General features: G+C 39.1%; 2 protein-coding genes across 2 annotated transcripts; one reads left to right on the top strand and one right to left on the bottom strand.

The window, feature by feature from the left end:
- Positions 1 to 126: 126 nt before the first annotated feature.
- On the bottom strand, positions 127 to 4,845 carry LOC145490878 (DBH-like monooxygenase protein 2 homolog). The gene is made up of 3 exons (XM_081470000.1): positions 4,427 to 4,845; positions 2,143 to 2,289; positions 127 to 1,359 (listed from the first exon to the last, which is right to left on the bottom strand). The coding sequence occupies exons 1-3, from the start codon at positions 4,694 to 4,696 to the stop codon at positions 1,102 to 1,104; spliced, it is 675 nt and encodes a 224-aa protein (XP_081326126.1). The 5' UTR covers positions 4,697 to 4,845; the 3' UTR covers positions 127 to 1,101.
- Positions 4,846 to 7,665: 2,820 nt separating this feature from the next.
- LOC145489985 (uncharacterized) lies at positions 7,666 to 16,640 on the top strand. Its single transcript, XM_081469076.1, has 3 exons — positions 7,666 to 7,926; positions 12,619 to 13,553; positions 14,616 to 16,640. Exons 1-3 carry the CDS (start codon positions 7,776 to 7,778, stop codon positions 15,837 to 15,839), a joined length of 2,310 nt encoding a protein of 769 aa, XP_081325202.1. The 5' UTR covers positions 7,666 to 7,775; the 3' UTR covers positions 15,840 to 16,640.
- Positions 16,641 to 18,826: the final 2,186 nt, after the last annotated feature.

Raw genomic sequence — 18,826 nt, 5'->3', positions numbered from 1 at the left:
AGTTTACACTGGGTGCACGTGACATAAAAATGTGTTGCCTTGGCAACATTAAAATAGTTTGAATGGAACTTTGTAGCTACTTGAAAAAAATGTGTATAATAATTTGGACTTTTTGGGGGGGGGGGGGGGGCTATGTATAGAAAGCAATCCATCTAAGCTCTGAGCCCCTCTTGCGGAATATTCTAAGTGGGAAGACTGTGCCACGCCCGTATTTTATCAAAATAAATCAAAAACGTTTTTGCCGGGCAGCGGTTAAGGTTAAAATGGAGGCAATATTCAAAACGGTGTGCTTGATGTGATACGCCCACGTTGCGAAACGTAGTCATGAAACCTTGAAGCATGAAGAAGCGCACTTCACTCCTTCATCCTCAGTTCGTCTCATTTTAGAATGGAATAGGCGTAATCAAAGTAACGAAGATGCCACTTTTGTGAGATTTAAAGGAGCTCGGTCACGTTATTTTGAGTTATTTTGGCCTCGCACAAAATTACCTTTAAGTTGAGCGAAACCTGAAAATAAAAGTTTACTAAGATAAAGAATCACTAAAGAAATAAGATTAACATGGGTTACAAACGACGAACTTGAATAATTTACGGTAAATCTTTCAAGGTCACGTGACAGGTTCTGCCAAGCTATCAAATGCACAACTAACACAAACAGAATAATCACTGCAGGGATATTAAAATGACAACGGCTCAAATGAACGACAAATGTTCCTCTAGAGTGGTTTTAATTAAGGTAAAAGCCAAAACCAAATTAATCAAATCCAACAGAAGCATATATCATAAGCTGCTGCTTCAGAACAATCACAATCCAGGTGACAATCATGCCAATAAAGCAGCGAACCAAATATTAGCTAAGTGGAACTCGATCTAAGCAAAACCATGCATGCAGCCGGTTACTAGGGTAAAGCGCGGGAAAAAGAAGGGGTAAAGCGCGGCAAACAGCACGAGAAAAGCGCGTTAACCCATGGTCTTGGTTGATCGGTTAGAGTAAGTTGCACGCCGGGTTTTTTCAACCAATCAGATAGCTCAGCAAAAGCAAACCGGTTAGCAACTGAAAAAAAAGTCCGCTATAAGTGGTGCTACGAAACCCAAGTTCCTTCAACGCTCCAAGATGCTCAGAACTGACGCCATGGAGATCGACAGGAAGCTGACACCCAGTGGAAGAGCTGAGGATGTCGGTCTTGTGGTCATTGCTGGTGTTGTCTGCGGAGGAGTGGACGGTATGTCCAGTCCTTCAAAGACGATTTGGTAGGTTTCCATGGTGTAATTTCTGTAAGTGTGCTTGCCAAACATATTCGGGTCGCTTGCATCTTGAGTTTCGTGGTAGGCCCACACTAGATACACTCGGGTGGTGACCTGGGGTGGAGAATTAATAATTCAGTCATTTTGAAAACAGGAAAATACTGTTCCTTTTCTCCCGTTCCCCAACCCAATTTTCGCGCGGCCAGAAAGTTGGAACTACTTCATCCAAACGGTAACGTTTGCTACGAAAGCTTCTTCTTCCTTGGCTTACATAAACAATAGCCTCCATTTTGCGCAAAAATACGCACGGATATTTGTCGGCGGACATTATCTGTTCCGAGAAGCGAGCAGCTTTCCGAGAGCGTAGCTCGAAGAAAACTGTGAGCTTCAAGGAACAGATAATGTCCAAGAACAAATATCCGTGCATATTTTTGCGCCAAATGGAGGCTATTGTGTTTATTATCCTTCAAATATTTTTCGCAACACACGCAGTTTTGAAAATTGGTGAATATTCTCGGATATTCCCCAGTTTTAGCTGGAGAATATTCGGTCACATGACACGTTTAGACCAATCGCACGCGAGCGAAAATATTTGATGGATTATAATAGTTGTTACTTGAAAACTTGACGTCTAAGTTTTTGATAACGTATTTCCCGAATAAACCTTTAGCGTTGGGAAACTCGCACTCTGCCTCAGACTTTTCTATCATCACAGAACTCTACTTCTCGCTTCCCAGCAGCCTCGTTCCCAGAGCCTTTCCCTTTTCCCTGACAAATTTTACTTGAGAAGTCCTGGGAAGGAGGTTGGCTTCGTTCACGCAGCCCTTCAGAAAACAACATTCTCTTCAGTTTTTCGTTAACACCTGACAAAACCCACTACCGTGAAAAGCTACCTACGTTAAACTGAATGTCCCGCATGTCATTTGTGTCTCTGGCACGGCGGAAACGGAGTGATGTTATGCCATTCTGCTCTGCTGCACTGTCCAATGTGTAACTTTGGCTTGCATCCAAGTTAGGTCTACCTAACCCCATTGTGTAGAAGTCCTATTCAAGGAAAGATAATGATTTTCCACAAGATTGATGTACAATGCAAGCGAAAACGATTCGCAAATTATATAAATACAAATGTTTTTTAAACTCTCAGTTTGAAAAGGGCTTTAATTATTAGAACTGTCTTGGAGAACCTTTTGTTGACAGGCGCGAGCACATGTTTTTGGAACAGATATCGCAGACTTTTTTAATTTTTTTTTTTCTCTTACTTGAAAGTGGTCAAAAACTCATCTCCAAAAAAGTGAAAGAGTAAATGTGCTGAGTGGTTTACAGTAAAATCAGTATAGGAAAACAAAGTTAAATGTTCTTATGATCAATATCAATTGTTTGATTTTTCATCCTAGGAAGAAATCAGGGATCGAGGATTTGTTAAAATATTTAGTTATAGAAGAGTTTGTATAAGGCAGTAGGATTCAGTGGAAGATGCTAGATCTTAAGTATTTTTCGGTATCATTTTAAAACTAAAATTAGTCTTGCATTGATATATCTCCTTTCCGTGACCTTTCAGCAACTCTTTGATAACTCTACGTCAACCAGTATTTGTGGCCGCCTTGATCAAATATAGGCTGCATGACAAAAACGACAAAGTAGGAATCGTTCAAAGGAAGCTTTAGGGCGCTCTCCGATCCGAACGAAAATCAAATAATCCAGCGGTAGTTTTGTCAATCTTCGCTCCCTCTTGGTTTGAACTAATAATCGCTGATTTATAAAGAGATGCGTGGATCTCCTCGATGAAGGAGGAGCATGAAATAGTTACGAATATTAGAGAGGTTAAGCATGACGTTAACGGCAGACGGCAAACGGCAAAGACAACTTCTGATTTTCAGTTCTTTTCTTCTAATCCGTAAATAAAGCCCACAAAAATGTACTAACGTCTCCTACTATTCATTGCAAATACAAATAATTTCACTCTACTGTACACACAGCTGAAGAGAGACGACAAAAGTTTCATTTTTGCCGTTTGCCGTTTGCCGTAAACGTCATGTTTAACCTGTCTAATGTGCAAATCGTCCCGATAGTTAATCGAGAGAACATTAGTCAGGAATTTTGGAGACTAGAACGATTACAGAAATGAGAGAATCATTAAAGGTCATTAAACGAGCAGTGCAATGGCTCTGCATGCGCGCGTTATGTATGTTGCATGATACGGATTTTTATAAACCGTTCAGTCTACAAGCTGGACAACCACGAGAAATAAGCACTGTCTCTGAGGTTTGCAGCGAACCTGAACCAGAATGGCGAGTTTGTTAAACGTCGATCGTTTCGGCTTTGCATATCGTAAGTTAACATTTCTTGAGCTGAGTGCAAACTGAATGAATATCGAACTCGATCCTTAATGAGTTGGGCGTCAACCTTCTCGTCTCAATGCAATCCTTACGCGCTATAATACCGCGAGCAGTAAATACACACTGGCTTTCACAAGCTCTGAAATATATACGTGAACAACGGTGTCTTCTAAATCGTCAAATAAACATCCGTAAAAAGGACGGACAGAGGCTCTTGCTGAAACTGATTTTAAGAAGGTCCATCTCCCCCCACCTTCTCAATTCATTTATGCTGTGGGCCACAGCATAAATGAATTGCGAAGAATACCTTTTCGTGCACAGGAAAGCTGCTTATGGATTTATCGGACACGGATTTCCATTGTTACCATGTTTTGTGGAGATAAGGTTATCTTTGTATTCGCTAGTTTTCGATTCCAAAAAAAAATTCATAATATGTCTAGTTAGCCGTCCGTGATCCGCCTCGATCTTCCCTAACCCTGTTTCACTCCCAGGAGTAATGGATAAATGCTCCTTACAACACCAATACATTTTCAAGCAGGTAGGCGATAAGAGTATAGAAAGACATCAACTCTGAGATGCTGTTTCGAGTCACCAGTAAATTTGCAGAACTATAATCTTAAATGACATCGCATAGTAGTCAAGAAGGAGAATTTGCTTTCAGATCTTGCGAGTGAATCGAAAGGGTCATCCTTGTTTACTTTGGGTTCAGTTTTATCTCTTTAGTGTTTTTTTTTTTTTAATCATGTCATTCTGTTATTCTGAGGGTTCCAGGGGAAGGATACAAATTACATATTGCAGAAGTTAATTTTAAAGCACAAATTGAAAGATATCAACGAATAACTCACGTTCAAGTAATTCCGTCCAGCGCTCGTGCGGCCGCCGACTATAACATCGTAGTTGACCATTTTCTTCGGCGTGAAAGTAAAACCAAACCCCACCCAGCCTGTCGTGTTCACGTCAACAGCAAAATGTAGCTGATCGGTTGTCCTGTTGTGCATCCACGACACGTTGAAATTACCATTGTCAAACTCAACAGTCGATACATTAGTGCCATTTGGAAACTGGCCGTAGCTAAGGTGAACACAGGTCACAAGTGTTGCCAATAGGAAAAACATGGTTTGGACTTGGTTGGGCGACGGAGTAACTTGAAATGACGTTATGTATGTTACTGTTGATCATTTTATGAATGATTTGCTAATGCATCAATATCTCTACGGAGAAAAATTTGCATCTGTTATTGAATTTAAAATATTGTCATATTGGACGAAGAGAAACGATTTCTAAAGGGTTGTTTTACAATATTTCAGTTAACTAGAGGATTGGGAGTCTTAAAGTCTACAAAAAGACTCAACATTTCAAAGGTATTGAATAGCCACAGAGCTATAAAACAATTAACCCGATATGCAACCACTCAAAATTTTTTAATGTTTTTTTACGAACCTTAATATCTTGTGTTAAGTAATTTATTATGGTAGAGCCTTCATTCTTCTCTAATATCTTCATGAACACGAAATAGTCAAAGGTAAAATTCAAAATATGCTTTCGTCCCTGAAACACGTTTTGAGTGGGGCGCGAATTGAGCAAAGCTGATGTCCGCGAGCGTGTCTCGCACGCTCCTCGCTATCCCACGCTCTTATTGAAGGTAGTGTTCAAGCACTTAAAATTCACTCAAAAATACGCTATATGTACAGAACTACTCGCGAACATTTTTGCAGTTTGCATGCATGAAGTCTCTATAGCATAATTCGAGTTCTAGTTTTCGCGTACCTGATTCGTATTGTGCATAACCCAGTAATTTAGAGTCAGGTTTTCAATTTTGAATGGCTGGTATATATAAATCAGTGATCTACAAATAGAATAAATGAATAAAGATATCGTACCTAAGGGTACTTTAAACAACGGAAAGGACGTAACATCGGTATGGAATGTACGGCTTTAGCTAGTAACAGGTACACCAAGGGACTTGCAATGCCTCAGTCATTTTTTTTTTTCTTTTTTCGTTTCTTTTTTGTTTATGGTCATCATGAACACCCTAAATACTTACGGACATAATTTAACCACTGGCATTGCCTCAGTCATTATTTTTTTTTTTGCTGCTACGGCCCTGGAATGCATGTAATGCTAAGAGTCATATTGACCTTAAATAATCTCGTCATCTCAGCTAATAATTTTAGCCCTGTCCCACCTTGACGATTTCAAATCTTGGTGGTCACGGAAAAAACTAAAGCTAGTGATTTAAACAGACTGTCAATGGCATACTAAAGTACCGTGACTTAAAAAAATTGCAAAATTAGATATATTCTCCCTGTTGATCTTCAAACAACAGGTTGCTTGATGAGCCTAGAGCAAATCTTAAAACGTATGGTGAAAGGGCTTTTTCCGTGGCGGCACCAAGGCTCTGGAATAAACTACCCCTCCAGATCAGACTTTCATCATCAGAGGCAGTTTTTAAGGCTAATCTTAAGACTTATCTTTTTAAGCGTGCATTTGATTTGTAGTTTTTACTTTTTATTTGTAGCCTAATTGTATTATATAGCGTATTTAATTCTTAGGATTTTAACTTTTAGGCGGATTTACGATTTTAGGTTTTTAAAGAATTAGGATTTTAATTTTAAAGTATTGTAAAGCGCCATGGACAATTAGTGGAAAATGGCGCTATATAAATGTATATTTATTTATTTTAATCCTAGGTGTTATTAAACTGTTACACAGTGTTCAAGTTAAGAAAGCCATTTATTTGCGAGTGCAAGTACGAACTGATAAATCAAACTTTTGAAAACATCGTTTGAAGCAGGTTTTCAACGTAAACTTCCTTTCAAAATTGGCACTATAAATGAATTTTCTATGTTCTTTCTAGTCCTGATATCTGTTTTCGAATTGGGTGAATTTTTAAATTGGAGATGTAAACAAATAGAATGACGTCACTATTCCAGCTGCCGCCAAAAATAGTAACCTAAAGTGCAAGACTAGAGAGTTGAAAAAGGTCACGACTCCTTGTTATATTGCAAAGGAGCGACACGCAACACGAGAATAAAGTATTTTTTCTAATGTCCGTCGTAAAACAAGAGTAAGCCTTCAAATCCGACAAATCACAGCCCGGCGGCCAATAGTCATAACTTAAATATACTAATCCTTGCTGGCATCACTCAGCGTAATCTTAAATTAAGAAAATTTACCCGATTTAGCATTCAGAAGTCGTAATGTTTACCTACACATTGCATATAAATTAAATTCTTGGGCTCTTAGCTTTATCAGTAAATAAAACTTGCTTCAGCTGGCAATATATCTCGTGCAATATTTAATGCATTTCTTTTTCATATTTACTTCACTTGATTAGCACAGATTCTATCAATATATCTTATCTACAAGTTTGCCAGACTAATAAATTTAACTTTCGATAAATTTACGCTAATAAAGAGATCAGACAAAACCGATGTAAACAAAGTTCCGTTCGTAGGGTCGACACGTGAAAAGAACTAATTACACGCTCAATAAGTACATTAAAAATCCGCATATAAGAACCTGGTGATTTAAGAACCTACAGGCTGAAATTTGGCATTCAAATACCCAAAAATAGAAGAACCTGTTCAGCCTGGCAAAGAAAAATAGGTTCTTATACAAAAAAAATCACTCCAATTTTGATGGTCAAATTCTGGATTTTAATTGTGTGAGAAACTTCTGACAAAAAGTTATTGTTTCTATTATGTTTTCTTTTCTTTTTTTTTTTTATTTTCACCAGTAATATGTTTTTAATAAAGCTACATGCGGTCTGAAAAATAAGAATCTATTAGTATGGATAATTTTTGGTTTTTCTCGTTCAATTTGGAATTAATTTGCACGAGTGAGTTTTCCAAAAGGCTGAAATTGCACGAGCCGCTTCTGCTTGTTATATGCGGGCTTTCACTGTATTCTATCAATTTAAAAATCGCTTTAAATTATAAGATTACTTCAAATTTGAACCAAAATCGCAAACTTAGAAACAGCAGCTCTAACTTGCCGGTGGGGACCTGGAAATGACAAAATCCATAATTTTTTTCGGACCCAGCTTTCGCGCGGCTATCACAAGTTACACCATCGACTGCAACTTGTCCATATCAAACTATTAATTTCACGTTCTTTTGATATATATTTACCAAACTGTGATCCCTTTCAGTATTATTCTGGTGGTGTAAGACAACAGTTGCCACTGGAAGCATGGAGTACTCTTCAGAAGAACGAGAAATGGAAGTTGAAGCGCTGCAATCGATCTACGGAGAACAATTTACTGTGATGGTCGATATACCACCTGTGACATACGAAGTGAAACTTCAACAAACTACAACAAAGATAATTTTCACAATACCAGGTAAGATCGTATGCCTTCATATAATGAGAAAAACGTCCCCCGATCTTAGTTATATTACAGCTAAAATTTAACACAAGTGAACACCTCAGCCTATTGACAAAGTTCAGTGCCTGTCTGAAAGGACTTTTCAATCAGTTTCTGAAAGGTTCATACTGTCGAAAACATCTCTCTGCAAAACTCTTTGAAATGAGCTCCTGTTTAAGATTAAAAACTTAGTTCTGTTCAATTGCAAAATAATCAGCAAAGACTAATGATAATTTGTACTTTAGCAACATTACTTCCTTTCAATTCAGGGACTGGAGCAGGTGTCAATTTACCATACTGCTCCATCCAGGTGTTACCAGATTTTTCCCAAACGTTTCTTATTGTACTCATATCACAGGCTTCCCCCCAGAATTATGTCTTAGATCTGTGAGCTGACTTGGAATCCTAGGTCACCTGCTTGAAAAAAATGGCCTGAATACCATCCTGTCCCATACTTCTGAAGCTTATCATTTTAACACAGCATCCTCCTTGGATGGGATGCTAGTCCCTCTCAGGGATCAAATTCACCAGTACCCACTTATACACCTGCATAGAGCAAAGCCCACTTCAAAAATTAAGTTTCTTATTCAAGGACACGATGTAATGACCTTGGCTGGGGTCATTTAACCTACACAACTGCACGATCCAGAGTCCAGCATGGTAGTTAAGCCACTCTGCCTCTAACTAAGGTGATGGAGACTAAGAAAAATAGGAAAGATGTCTGCCATGCTGCGTGATATTTGATTGATTGTTGATTGATTGTCTGACTGATTGACAGTCTGATTGATTGATTGATTGATTGACTGACTAACTGACTGACTGATTGATTGATTGATTGTTGTCTGATTGACTGATCGTTGATTGGTTGATTGTTGATTGATTGATTGATTGATTGATGGACTGACTGACTGGTTGATTGACTGATTGACTGACTGATTGATTGATTGATTGATTGATTGATTGTTGTCTGATTGATTGATTGTTAATTATGCTCCCTCATCATAGGCCTGCAATGCATGCAGAGAGCTTTATATTATGCTCCCTCATCATAGGCCTGCAATGCGTGCAGAGAGCTTTATTATGCTCCCTCATCATAGGCCTGCAATGCGTGCAGAGAGCTTTATTGAAGGGGTGAGTGCAAAACCATGCTAAGTGACAATTTGGGTGAAAAAAAAAATTTTCGCAAAAGGGCTTGAATTTTTGCATGTGGTCTTCAATGTAATAGAAAAACGCGGTCCTGTATTTTTGTCGCTGGTTTTTGCTTCATTTTTGAGTTATAACGTATGCAAAAATACTTAGCTTTTCCTAGCCATGTCTTTAGGAGTTTATTTGTTGAACAGCAAACAGGCAGACTGTTTATAGTGTATGAAGTCAAAATCAAATCTCACAGCATATATAGAGCGGAAATCTGGGAACAGATTGTTTACATCGGCTATTGTGACGTGAGCACAACACGTGAATCGATCGAGCGGCAAACGAAATACCATCGAGCAAAAAAGAGATGTGCCGCATTAGAGCTCTGTCAACTAATATCTTAAGCATTGTGTTAAAGTACCTTGTATGCCTGCCTGGTGGTTGAGAGGCATCATAAAACCTCGATAAACCCGTAAGTCATCAGCACGTTTTAAAGAATCAAAATGTGTTCTGAAACTTCGAAGGTAGCTGATATACCGTAATCGTGTTATCGGCGTTTGAAGTCAGATCGAGCCAGGCGGTAAAGTCCAAGAGCAGTTCTTGCCCAAGAAAAATACCCTCTCGTGAGTTGTGGCCCATTTGCCAAGTGTTGCTAGTGTCAAAGTTTGGAAAGCGAGAACTGGTTTTTGACTTATAAAATTTGTCTTGTATCGACCGCCATGTTTTCCCGTGCACGAGGTGTAAAGACCCTTCCCGGCATGCATTGCGATCATGTTCTGCTCGCGTTTCTCGAACTGGTAACTAGATTGTTTCGGCTTTTTTCATTTAAAGATAATAATGGCCAACAAGTAGCGATCGATTGTAACATAGATCTGTGATCCAGGTTGCATTGATTTTATTTCATATCGGCATGATTTGTAGTGTATTGAACTTCTGGGATCAGCGGACATGCAGATGTATGGAGACCCGTACGTTGCGCAGAAGGGTTAATTTGTTAATCTGTTAGGCGGTGCGTGACATAAAGCTACGATCGCGTTTGTCGAAAAATATCTATTTATCTCGTGATTTTTAGCCATTTAAGGCGTTGCTGTATTTGGAAAAGTGCTTATTTGATGTTTATTTGTTCAGTGCAGATAGTCATTGTCCCAGATAACCAAAGTAAGTTCCAGATGTTAACACTATTTTCCGGCCACCATATTTTACCTATTTAAACCTGAAATCAACATTTTCGAGCTTATACGTTGCGTGAAATTAACATTTTGCTGTTTTCTAAGTGAAATCAACATCCTTGCCGTCACGCGTTATGTGAAATCAACATTTTTACCTATTTAGACCTGAAATCAACATTTTTGAGCTTATACGCTGCGTGAAATTAACATTTTGCTGTTTTCTAAGTCAAATCAACATCCTTGCCGTCACGCGTTAACGTGAAATCAGCATTTTTACCTATTTGGACCTGAAATCAACATTTTTGAGCTTATACGCTGCGTGAAATTAACATTTTGCTGTTTTCTAAGTGAAATCAACATCCTTGCCGTCACGCGTTAACGTGAAATCAGCATTTTTACCTATTTGGACCTGAAATTAACAATTTTTAGCTTATACGTTGTGTGAAATTAACATTGTGCTGTTTTCTAAGAGAAATCAACATCCTTGCCTTCACACGTTAACGTGAAATCAGTATTTTTACCTATTTAGACCTGAAATCAACATTTTTGAGCTTATACGTTGCGTGAAATTAACATTTTGCTGTTTTCTAAGTGAAATCAACATCCTTGCCGTCACGCGTTATGTGAAATCAACATTTTTACCTATTTAGACCTGAAATCAACATTTTTGAGCTTATACGCTGCATTAAATCAACTTTTTGCTGTTTTCTAAGTGAAATCAACATCCTTGCCGTCACGCGTTCACGTGAAATCAGCATTTTTACCTATTTGGACCTGAAATCAACATTTTTGAGCTTATACGCTGCGTGAAATTAACATTTTGCTGTTTTCTAAGTCAAATCAACATCCTTGCCGTCACGTGTTAACGTGAAATCAGCATTTTTACCTATTTGGACCTGAAATCAACATTTTTGAGCTTATACGCTGCGTGAAATTAACATTTTGCTGTTTTCTAAGTGAAATCAACATCCTTGCTGTCACACGTTAACGTGAAATCAGCATTTTTACCTATTTAGACCTGAAATTAACAATTTTTAGCTTATACGTTGTGTGAAATTAACATTGTGTTGTTTTCTAAGAGAAATCAACATCCTTGCCTTCACGCGTTAACGTGAAATCAGTATTTTTACCTATTTAGACCTGAAAACATTTTTGAGCTTATACGTTGCGTGAAATCAACATTTTGCTGTTTTCTAACTGAAATCAACAGCCTTCCCGTCACGGGTTAACATGAAATCAACATTTAACCTTTTTTTGACCTGAAATCGACATTTTTGAGCTTTTACGTTGCGTGAAATTGACATTTTGCTGCTTTCTAAGTGAAATCAACATCCTTGCCGTCGCACGTTAACATGACTCAACGTTTTAACCACTTTTGACCTGAAATCAACAAATTTGAGCTTATATAAGTTGCGTGAAATTGACATTTTGCTGGTTTCTAAGTAAAATCAAAGTCCTTGCGGTCGCAGCGGGCTGATCCTTTGTTATAATAAACCGAGGCGAGACTTCGACTTATAACAAAGGGTCGGCTCTGTTTATCATAACAAAGGCCCGGCTTCATTTATTTGAAGACCTCGGCAGGAAAAGGGCGCAAGGTATTTTAATCAAAAGTGAACTTTGTCGAAAACACTCCAAATTTCGCATGCAGTTTTGTTTAGGTATGTTTAACAATGTCCCGTAGTTTTTCCGCTAAGCTTTGCTTCGTTTTCGAGATATCGCGTATGCAGAAAAACCACTCGGTTTTCCTAGCGGCATCTTTATAAACGAAGCAAAAACCAGCGACAAAAATACAGGACCACGTTTTTCTATTACATTGAAGACCACATGCAAAAATTCAAGCCCTTTCGCGAAAATTTTTTTTTTCACCCAAATCGTCACTTAGCATGGTTTTGCACTCACCCCTTCAATTGATTGTTGATTGATTGATTGACTGACCGACCGACTGACCAACCAACCGACTGACCGACCGACCGACCGACCGACCGACCGACCGACTGATTGCTTGATTGATTGTCTGATTTATTAATGATGGATTATTGATTGATCGGATGTGGCAAGTTTAAACCCCTCTCTCTTCCTGTATTCCCCTCCCCTGTTCCACCTTCTGGTTCAGAGATAAACAAAAATTATTCTTGACTAGTTTCTCAGTGATTGTGATAAATTTCACCAATCTTGTGACTTACCTTTAAGTTCTAAGACTTTCATTTGGTGGTGAGACTGTTAAGGCATACATGTGTCTCCCTATTTGATGAAGTTCTTAATTCTCATCACCTGTTTGCTTGATAATGTATCTGTATTATTGGCAATTAAGGAGAAATCAGGTATTGGTCATGAATAACCTGGAGGCTCAATTTTTTTCCTTTAGAAAAATATCCAGGTGACCCTCCTTCCATCAGTTGTGTTACGGAAGACAATCAACCTGTTCATACAGAACTGGAATCACTGCTGTACAACAGTGCACAACAAAGCTGTGGGGAAGTCATGATTTACAATCTTGTAGAAGAAGCTAATGACTGGATAAAGAAACATGAATTTGCTGAGCAAACGACATCTTCTCAAGGAGAGGAGAAGTCATGTGAAGATGTTGCCACCATATGTAAATTCTTCTTGGAAGGGAAATGTAGATTTGGAAACAAGTGCTTTAATAAGCATGAAGAACCAACAAGTGTTAACAGTGACACAAGAGATGGCTCATTGCACTCACAAATATCTGGTGAAGAGACTGAAAAATTGTCAACTCAAGCTAATGAAAAGCCAAACGGAGCTTCAAATGCTGCTAAGAGCTTGGGAAACAGAAATGCTGAAACAAAGGGGGCTGAAGGCTCTAAAAAGAAACCTCCAATGAAAACGGCAAGCGACGTCATATCCAGAATTCAATGGGATGAAGAGCTGTCACCAAAGGACTTTGTTGTTGGTTATTTGGATCGCTTTATTGGAATCATGGAAAAATCTTTCACAGACTTTTCATGGGAGGACCTTGCTTCTGTCGACCATTTTGTGGACCTTGCAATCCCCAGACACAGAATTCAGTACTTCAAGTATCGAGGTGAAATAGTGTGGGACAAAAGGGAACGCATCGATAGAGTCTTTGGTTCTACAGGTAGCAAGGAGACCATTTTAGATGTGAAAAAGAGAACTGGTAACAAACAGGACTCTGACGAAGGGCAGTCTACAACTGAGACTGATGGTGCAAGTTGTGTTGCTTCTGAACTTCCCAAGCCTGTGAAGGAAAAGAATGGTCCAAACTATTTTATTGCTGTGCAGATTTCAGATGAAGGCATAATTGACAGCATCATTAAGGTAGGTGCATTTGTAGCATAAATTGAAAAAATTGGATTGTTACAGCTGTAAGAACTTTCATTTTGTATTGAACTTACATGTTTCAGATAAAGCTAACATTAATTCGTGTTTGAAAATCATGTTACCCATTAATGAACCTACAGTCCTGGACATAAGTACTTGACACAAACAAACAAATAAACAAAAAACACTGAACAATTAAGAACATGTATGCAGCGCTTCACCAAAGATTGACAGTAACTATACCACAGAGTTCTGAACTCTTCCTATTGATTTTTTTGAAACTTTACAAGACACTGTACATGTACATGTACATAGTGTTGAACTCATCAGAGAGATCTCAAATTGTACATTGGCAAAACCTATCCAATAATAGTCTAACTTGTCCCCAGTCTTTCCCATCTTGCCATGCGTCTCCAATCTTAAGAGATGACTGGGGTTGAGTGAGGTTAAGTTATTTGTTAACATAATTATTAGCCTTACCTTAATTGTCTTTGTCTCCTGTGGGACATAAGGCAACAACAATCTCTGCCCATCTAGTCCATGTGAGTTTGCCTCACTAAGCTCAGTCATGACATTTCAGTGCCAAGCAATTTTTGGCCAACCAGGGTTTCTTTTGCCAGGCGATGTTCAATGCAAGGCAACCTTAGTTTACAAGCCTGAGTCATTTTCAGTACATGGTTCAGTGATGGGATTCATGAACATTCTTAGGGTTGTTGTAAATTATAGAAAGCTGAGGATGACAAGGGCTGAATATTACCGAACAATGATAAACTAATACCATAGGAAATGCAATACATTCAGCACTCAAAACAAGTGCCATCCAGTTGTCCAGGACAAACAGGTTTTCGCACCGGGCAAGTAACTTTTCATTCTCACTTGCCAAATGGGCAAGGGATTACGCAAGTCATCTGCCAACTAAATAAGAGAAAGGTAAACTACGAACTGCTGAGGGCAAGCTAGATTTGAGAGCTACTTGTCCGGAAGGTGAGCTGTAATTAAAGTCTGATACATGACTGCTGTGATAGCCACGCCCTAATGTTCATAACTTTGTCTTGGCAGATTCAAAATACCATCCAAGTTGAGCTTGGTCAAGAAGCAGAGTATGAGCTGATTCCAAAAGAACGTCTACACATAACCCTGCTGATGTTAACTTTACACACTGAAGCTCATGTAGCCACTGCCAAGAGTATTCTCAAGTCAGTCCAACCCTTGTTGGTGTCCATTCTTCCACCCAGCCACAAACTGCATTTTAATGGCCTTGGGCAGTTCCACAACAGAATCTTGTATGCCAAAGTTGAAACTGATGCAGCTCTGTCAAAACTTGTCCAGGCTCTAAAATATAAGTTCAACAAAGCTGGGATAAGTTTAGAAGGAAACAGAGATGTGTTTGTGCCTCACCTGACCATCAGGAGATGTGCGTCGAGGGATTTGTTAAGTATTGGACACGTGCAAGAAAGGTTGTCTGATTTGATGAAAGCTAACCATGACATTGGAGAACAATGTGTAGAATCCCTAATTCTGGTCTCTAGGTTTCTCCCAAAAGACATTGATGGAACTCACCACAAGGTGTCGACAGTGGAAAACTCCTTGAAAGCGCTGTCTTCTACCCTGCCAAGAAAACTGTGCCATTATGTAGATCATTTGTTTGAAAGTGAGAAACTTTGCGAACAAGAAAGGAACGACATTCAAGCACTGTTTCAGTCTGGAGATGCTGCTGAGCTGGACAAAGGGCTATCAAGATTGGTGCAACTAAACAATCCATCTCAAGATAGAACGGTTCTGATAATGAGAGGCATTCCAGGAAGTGGAAAAACACATCTTGTTGAGAACTCAGTGGAAGCCACAGGCCAGAGTGGATACACATACTGCAGTGCCAGGCAGCTGTTTCACAAGACGGGTAATTTAGCCCCAGATCCCTCTGAACTGAATATTGCCGAGGCATACTGCCGCTCGTGTTTCCTGGACGCCATGACAAACTTATGCCCCTTTGTTGTTGTCGATGGCATTCACTCCAAGTGTTGGGAGTACGCTATCTACAAGTTTCTCGCTCGAGCATTTGGTTATGCCTGCCACGTGCTAGAGATTCGAGTGACACAGCCAGAAGACATCAAGTTATGTCAACAAAACGGCAGCTCTGGAACACAGCTGGAGCAGCTGCTTGAAGATGTTCAGGATTGGGAGGAAGATCCTGAAGCCACTGTGATAGAGCCCTGGTTCAGGAAACCAGACACATTGAAATACACTGAGTCAGTGTCCCTTGAACTACTTTTGGACGCTTCATGAATAGTTTCGAATTGGAAACTTTATATCTCATACGTGTTTTAAAATTCGTTTTGCATCACTCACACCGTTTACAATTTACAAATACGGCCACTTACACTCTTACAGTACAATACAGCTACTTACACTACTTACAATGCCAGTACAGCTACTTACACCACTTACAATGCTAGTACAGCTACTTACACCACTTGAAAAATAATACAGTAACCTGCTTAAATAAACTATGTATGCATGTATGTGTATGTACACTACTTCCTATTTTAAAACAGTTACCACTCCATTTACAATTCACAATACCACTACTTACAATACTGATACATTTACTTACACATTTATATCCCACACTTGATGTAAGAAAAACGAGTACAGTCGAACCTCTTCATACAGACACCTCTCTAATACAGACACCTCTCTAATACGGACACCTCTCTAATACGGACACCTCTCTAATACGGACACCTCTCTAATACGGACACCTCTCTAATACGGACACCTCTCTAATACGGACACCTCTCTAATACGGACACCTCTCTAATACGGACAGTTTCCTATGTACCGAAAAAGTCTGATACATTTCTTCTACAAAAAACCTCTCTAATACGGACCCTCTCTAAAATGGACAACGAACACTAAATCTCGGCCCTAGGGAGCAAATTCATACAAATGTAACCTCGTTATTACGGACACTCCGTGAACCAGGTGTCGATAATTTGCGGTATGTACCATTTCCTGTCCAAAATTCGTAAGTACAGCATATAACTGAGAAGAACAATAAAGTTAATCAATTTTGATTCAGTCATTCACAAGACACCTACTTTTAGGCCTGATTTTAGTTACTTAACACTCTAAACTGTCAGTGGAGACTTAAGAGGGACGTCTGCATAGTGACCTCTCCAATATGGACACTTCGCCCTGTCTCTTCGGTGTCCGTATGAGAGAGGTTCGACTGTATCATAAAGCCACGATTAGACAGCACGCAATAATATCCGTATGAAAATTCTATCCACCCTATAGCCCTACAACTTTTTCAAACATATCAAACATAAACATGTGAATGTCACCTGAGCTACGCCTTCCTTGTTTCCTTGGAAGAAGCTCGCCTAAATGCGACCTGTAAAAAGTTATTTATCTGAAACAGTTACAAAACGACCAATGTCATACCGTGACATCCCAAAGAATTACCTCTTATCCTTCAGTGAACTCCCCCCGCCCCCCTCCCCCACTCCTGCCTAGATGTAAGTCATCTTAGCCCCAGTGCGTTTTGTTCACGTTGTAATTACAAGGACGCCTTTCTGTTAAGGCATCAAGAAAGAAAGAAAAGTAAATAAAAGAAAAGAAAAGAATAAAATGTTCATTGAATAATGTGGTCATTGTATTTTTAAACATCGAAAGTCTTATCTTAAATAATTTTGAGACGAGTGCACATCTTCAATTACTGCCTTGATGACAGAAATCTTTTTTCCAGGGATATCCGCCGATTGAGATCAAGAATTATTTGACAAAAGTTTACCTCACGGAAAAGGAAAACTTACACATTTTCCTTGACATTTGTTTTGGCAGCTCAAGGATAGAAAACAAATCTGAGATGTAGTGGCCATGATGTACATTGAGCAAACAAAACGCCATCACTATGGCAGGAAATGTCCTTAATTAGCCTCTAACAGGCGTTGTTAGTTGGGGCGTAGCACAATAAACGGCGAGCGAAAAGAGGAGAGAGAGACTTGGTGCGCATGCGAGAATCGAAGTCCCAAGTAACTGAACGCCTGGAAGAGACCAGTTCTAAATCACAAACACAACCTGTTTACATCTTCGCATGCAGAATACTACTGTAGTGTTCTCGTCCCGAGAACCATTCGTTTTAAAAGAACCGAGCTCTGGAAGAAGAATGGCTCATTTGCAATGCCATACACTTCTTGCAGGGGTACGCTAAGAACGTGTTCCTTCTGCGTTTTCATCACCTGCATATCGAAAATATGCATTTGATGTAAAACAAGGAGCTTGGTTTCAAGCGCATGCGCTGATTATCTATAGCACAACTTTTAGCACAACATCAAGTCTCTTGCCCAGAGCCCGCGTCCTCTTTGACCAGCGGTCGGGAAATTATCGATGGTCTACGGGGACGCGGGCTTAGGGTAAAAGAGTTGTTTTGCACTCAATACATGCAGCTTTCCTCCCCAAAAATATGAAGTATGAGTTACATTATCTGATAACATAGAACCGATTTGGATCGTGATTGATTTCAGGAAAGATCATATTGATTCCCAAAGTATGGATAACCATATGCGTGGGGAAAAGTCACCTTTTCCCGTTCCATTAGTTACAAATTTTAAAAGGATTTTGCGGGATAATTCCAACGTTTTCTGTCTGGTGAAGTTTTGAGAGAATTATTGATAATCATAAATAATGAATGACATCCCTTTCTTAAGGCGTAACTTTGTTGCTGCCTAGTTACACAGTAAATTGCTTCAAAAAAAAATTGTAGTCGTTCAGGGACGAACGTTTCGAAAATATTGGTTTAAAGTTGCAAGTGCAATACGAACAATGCAAACTTCGCCGAGTCATTTAAAGCTTTCTTGTCTCTAAATTTTCTTTTTTCTGAGCGCACTTTAGATGCTCGGCGGCATTAACTTATGAATTACTTATCCCTCTAAATACAATAGTAGATCTATATTACGCCGCCTTATTTTTTGAACAGAAATGCCGAACTCTGATCGCTTTGTATAGAATGTTTTTACGACAATTCATAAATATGCTTTCGGGAATTCTGTAAGGTAAGTTACATAGCAGCTGTTTTTTTTTTTACAAACATGGTTTGTTTGGTAAAGTTTTGAATAAAGAGCAGATCGGCTAGAACCTTATCGTGTGTTTCCAGCAGCTTTATTATCTCTCTCTAAAGACCAACTCGTCATGTTTATCCGAAATTTGCTCGAATTGGTCAAATGGTATCATATTATTTCAGTCTTCGTGGCGCCAGGTTAAAGCTGCAA

This window comes from Orbicella franksi, chromosome 6 (genome assembly GCF_964199315.1).
Source record: "Orbicella franksi chromosome 6, jaOrbFran1.1, whole genome shotgun sequence".
In the NCBI taxonomy this organism is placed as follows: Eukaryota; Metazoa; Cnidaria; class Anthozoa; order Scleractinia; family Merulinidae; genus Orbicella; species Orbicella franksi.
This window is presented reverse-complemented; position numbering and strand designations above follow the sequence as displayed.

Bases quoted from the DNA above. Each gene is read 5' to 3' on its own strand.
- LOC145490878 (XM_081470000.1), bottom strand. From the start codon at position 4,696: ATGTTTTTCCTATTGGCAACACTTGTGACCTGTGTTCACCTTAGCTAC. The intron at 2,290-4,426 runs GTGAGTTATTCG...TTCCTTGAATAG, and splicing joins CTGGACGGAATTACTTGAAC to GACTTCTACACAATGGGGTT. The intron at 1,360-2,142 runs GTAGGTAGCTTT...TCTCCACCCCAG, and splicing joins TGCGGGACATTCAGTTTAAC to GTCACCACCCGAGTGTATCT.
- LOC145489985 (XM_081469076.1), top strand. From the start codon at position 7,776: ATGGAGTACTCTTCAGAAGAACGAGAAATGGAAGTTGAAGCGCTGCAA. The intron at 7,927-12,618 runs GTAAGATCGTAT...TTTTTCCTTTAG, and splicing joins GATAATTTTCACAATACCAG to AAAAATATCCAGGTGACCCT. The intron at 13,554-14,615 runs GTAGGTGCATTT...TTGTCTTGGCAG, and splicing joins TAATTGACAGCATCATTAAG to ATTCAAAATACCATCCAAGT.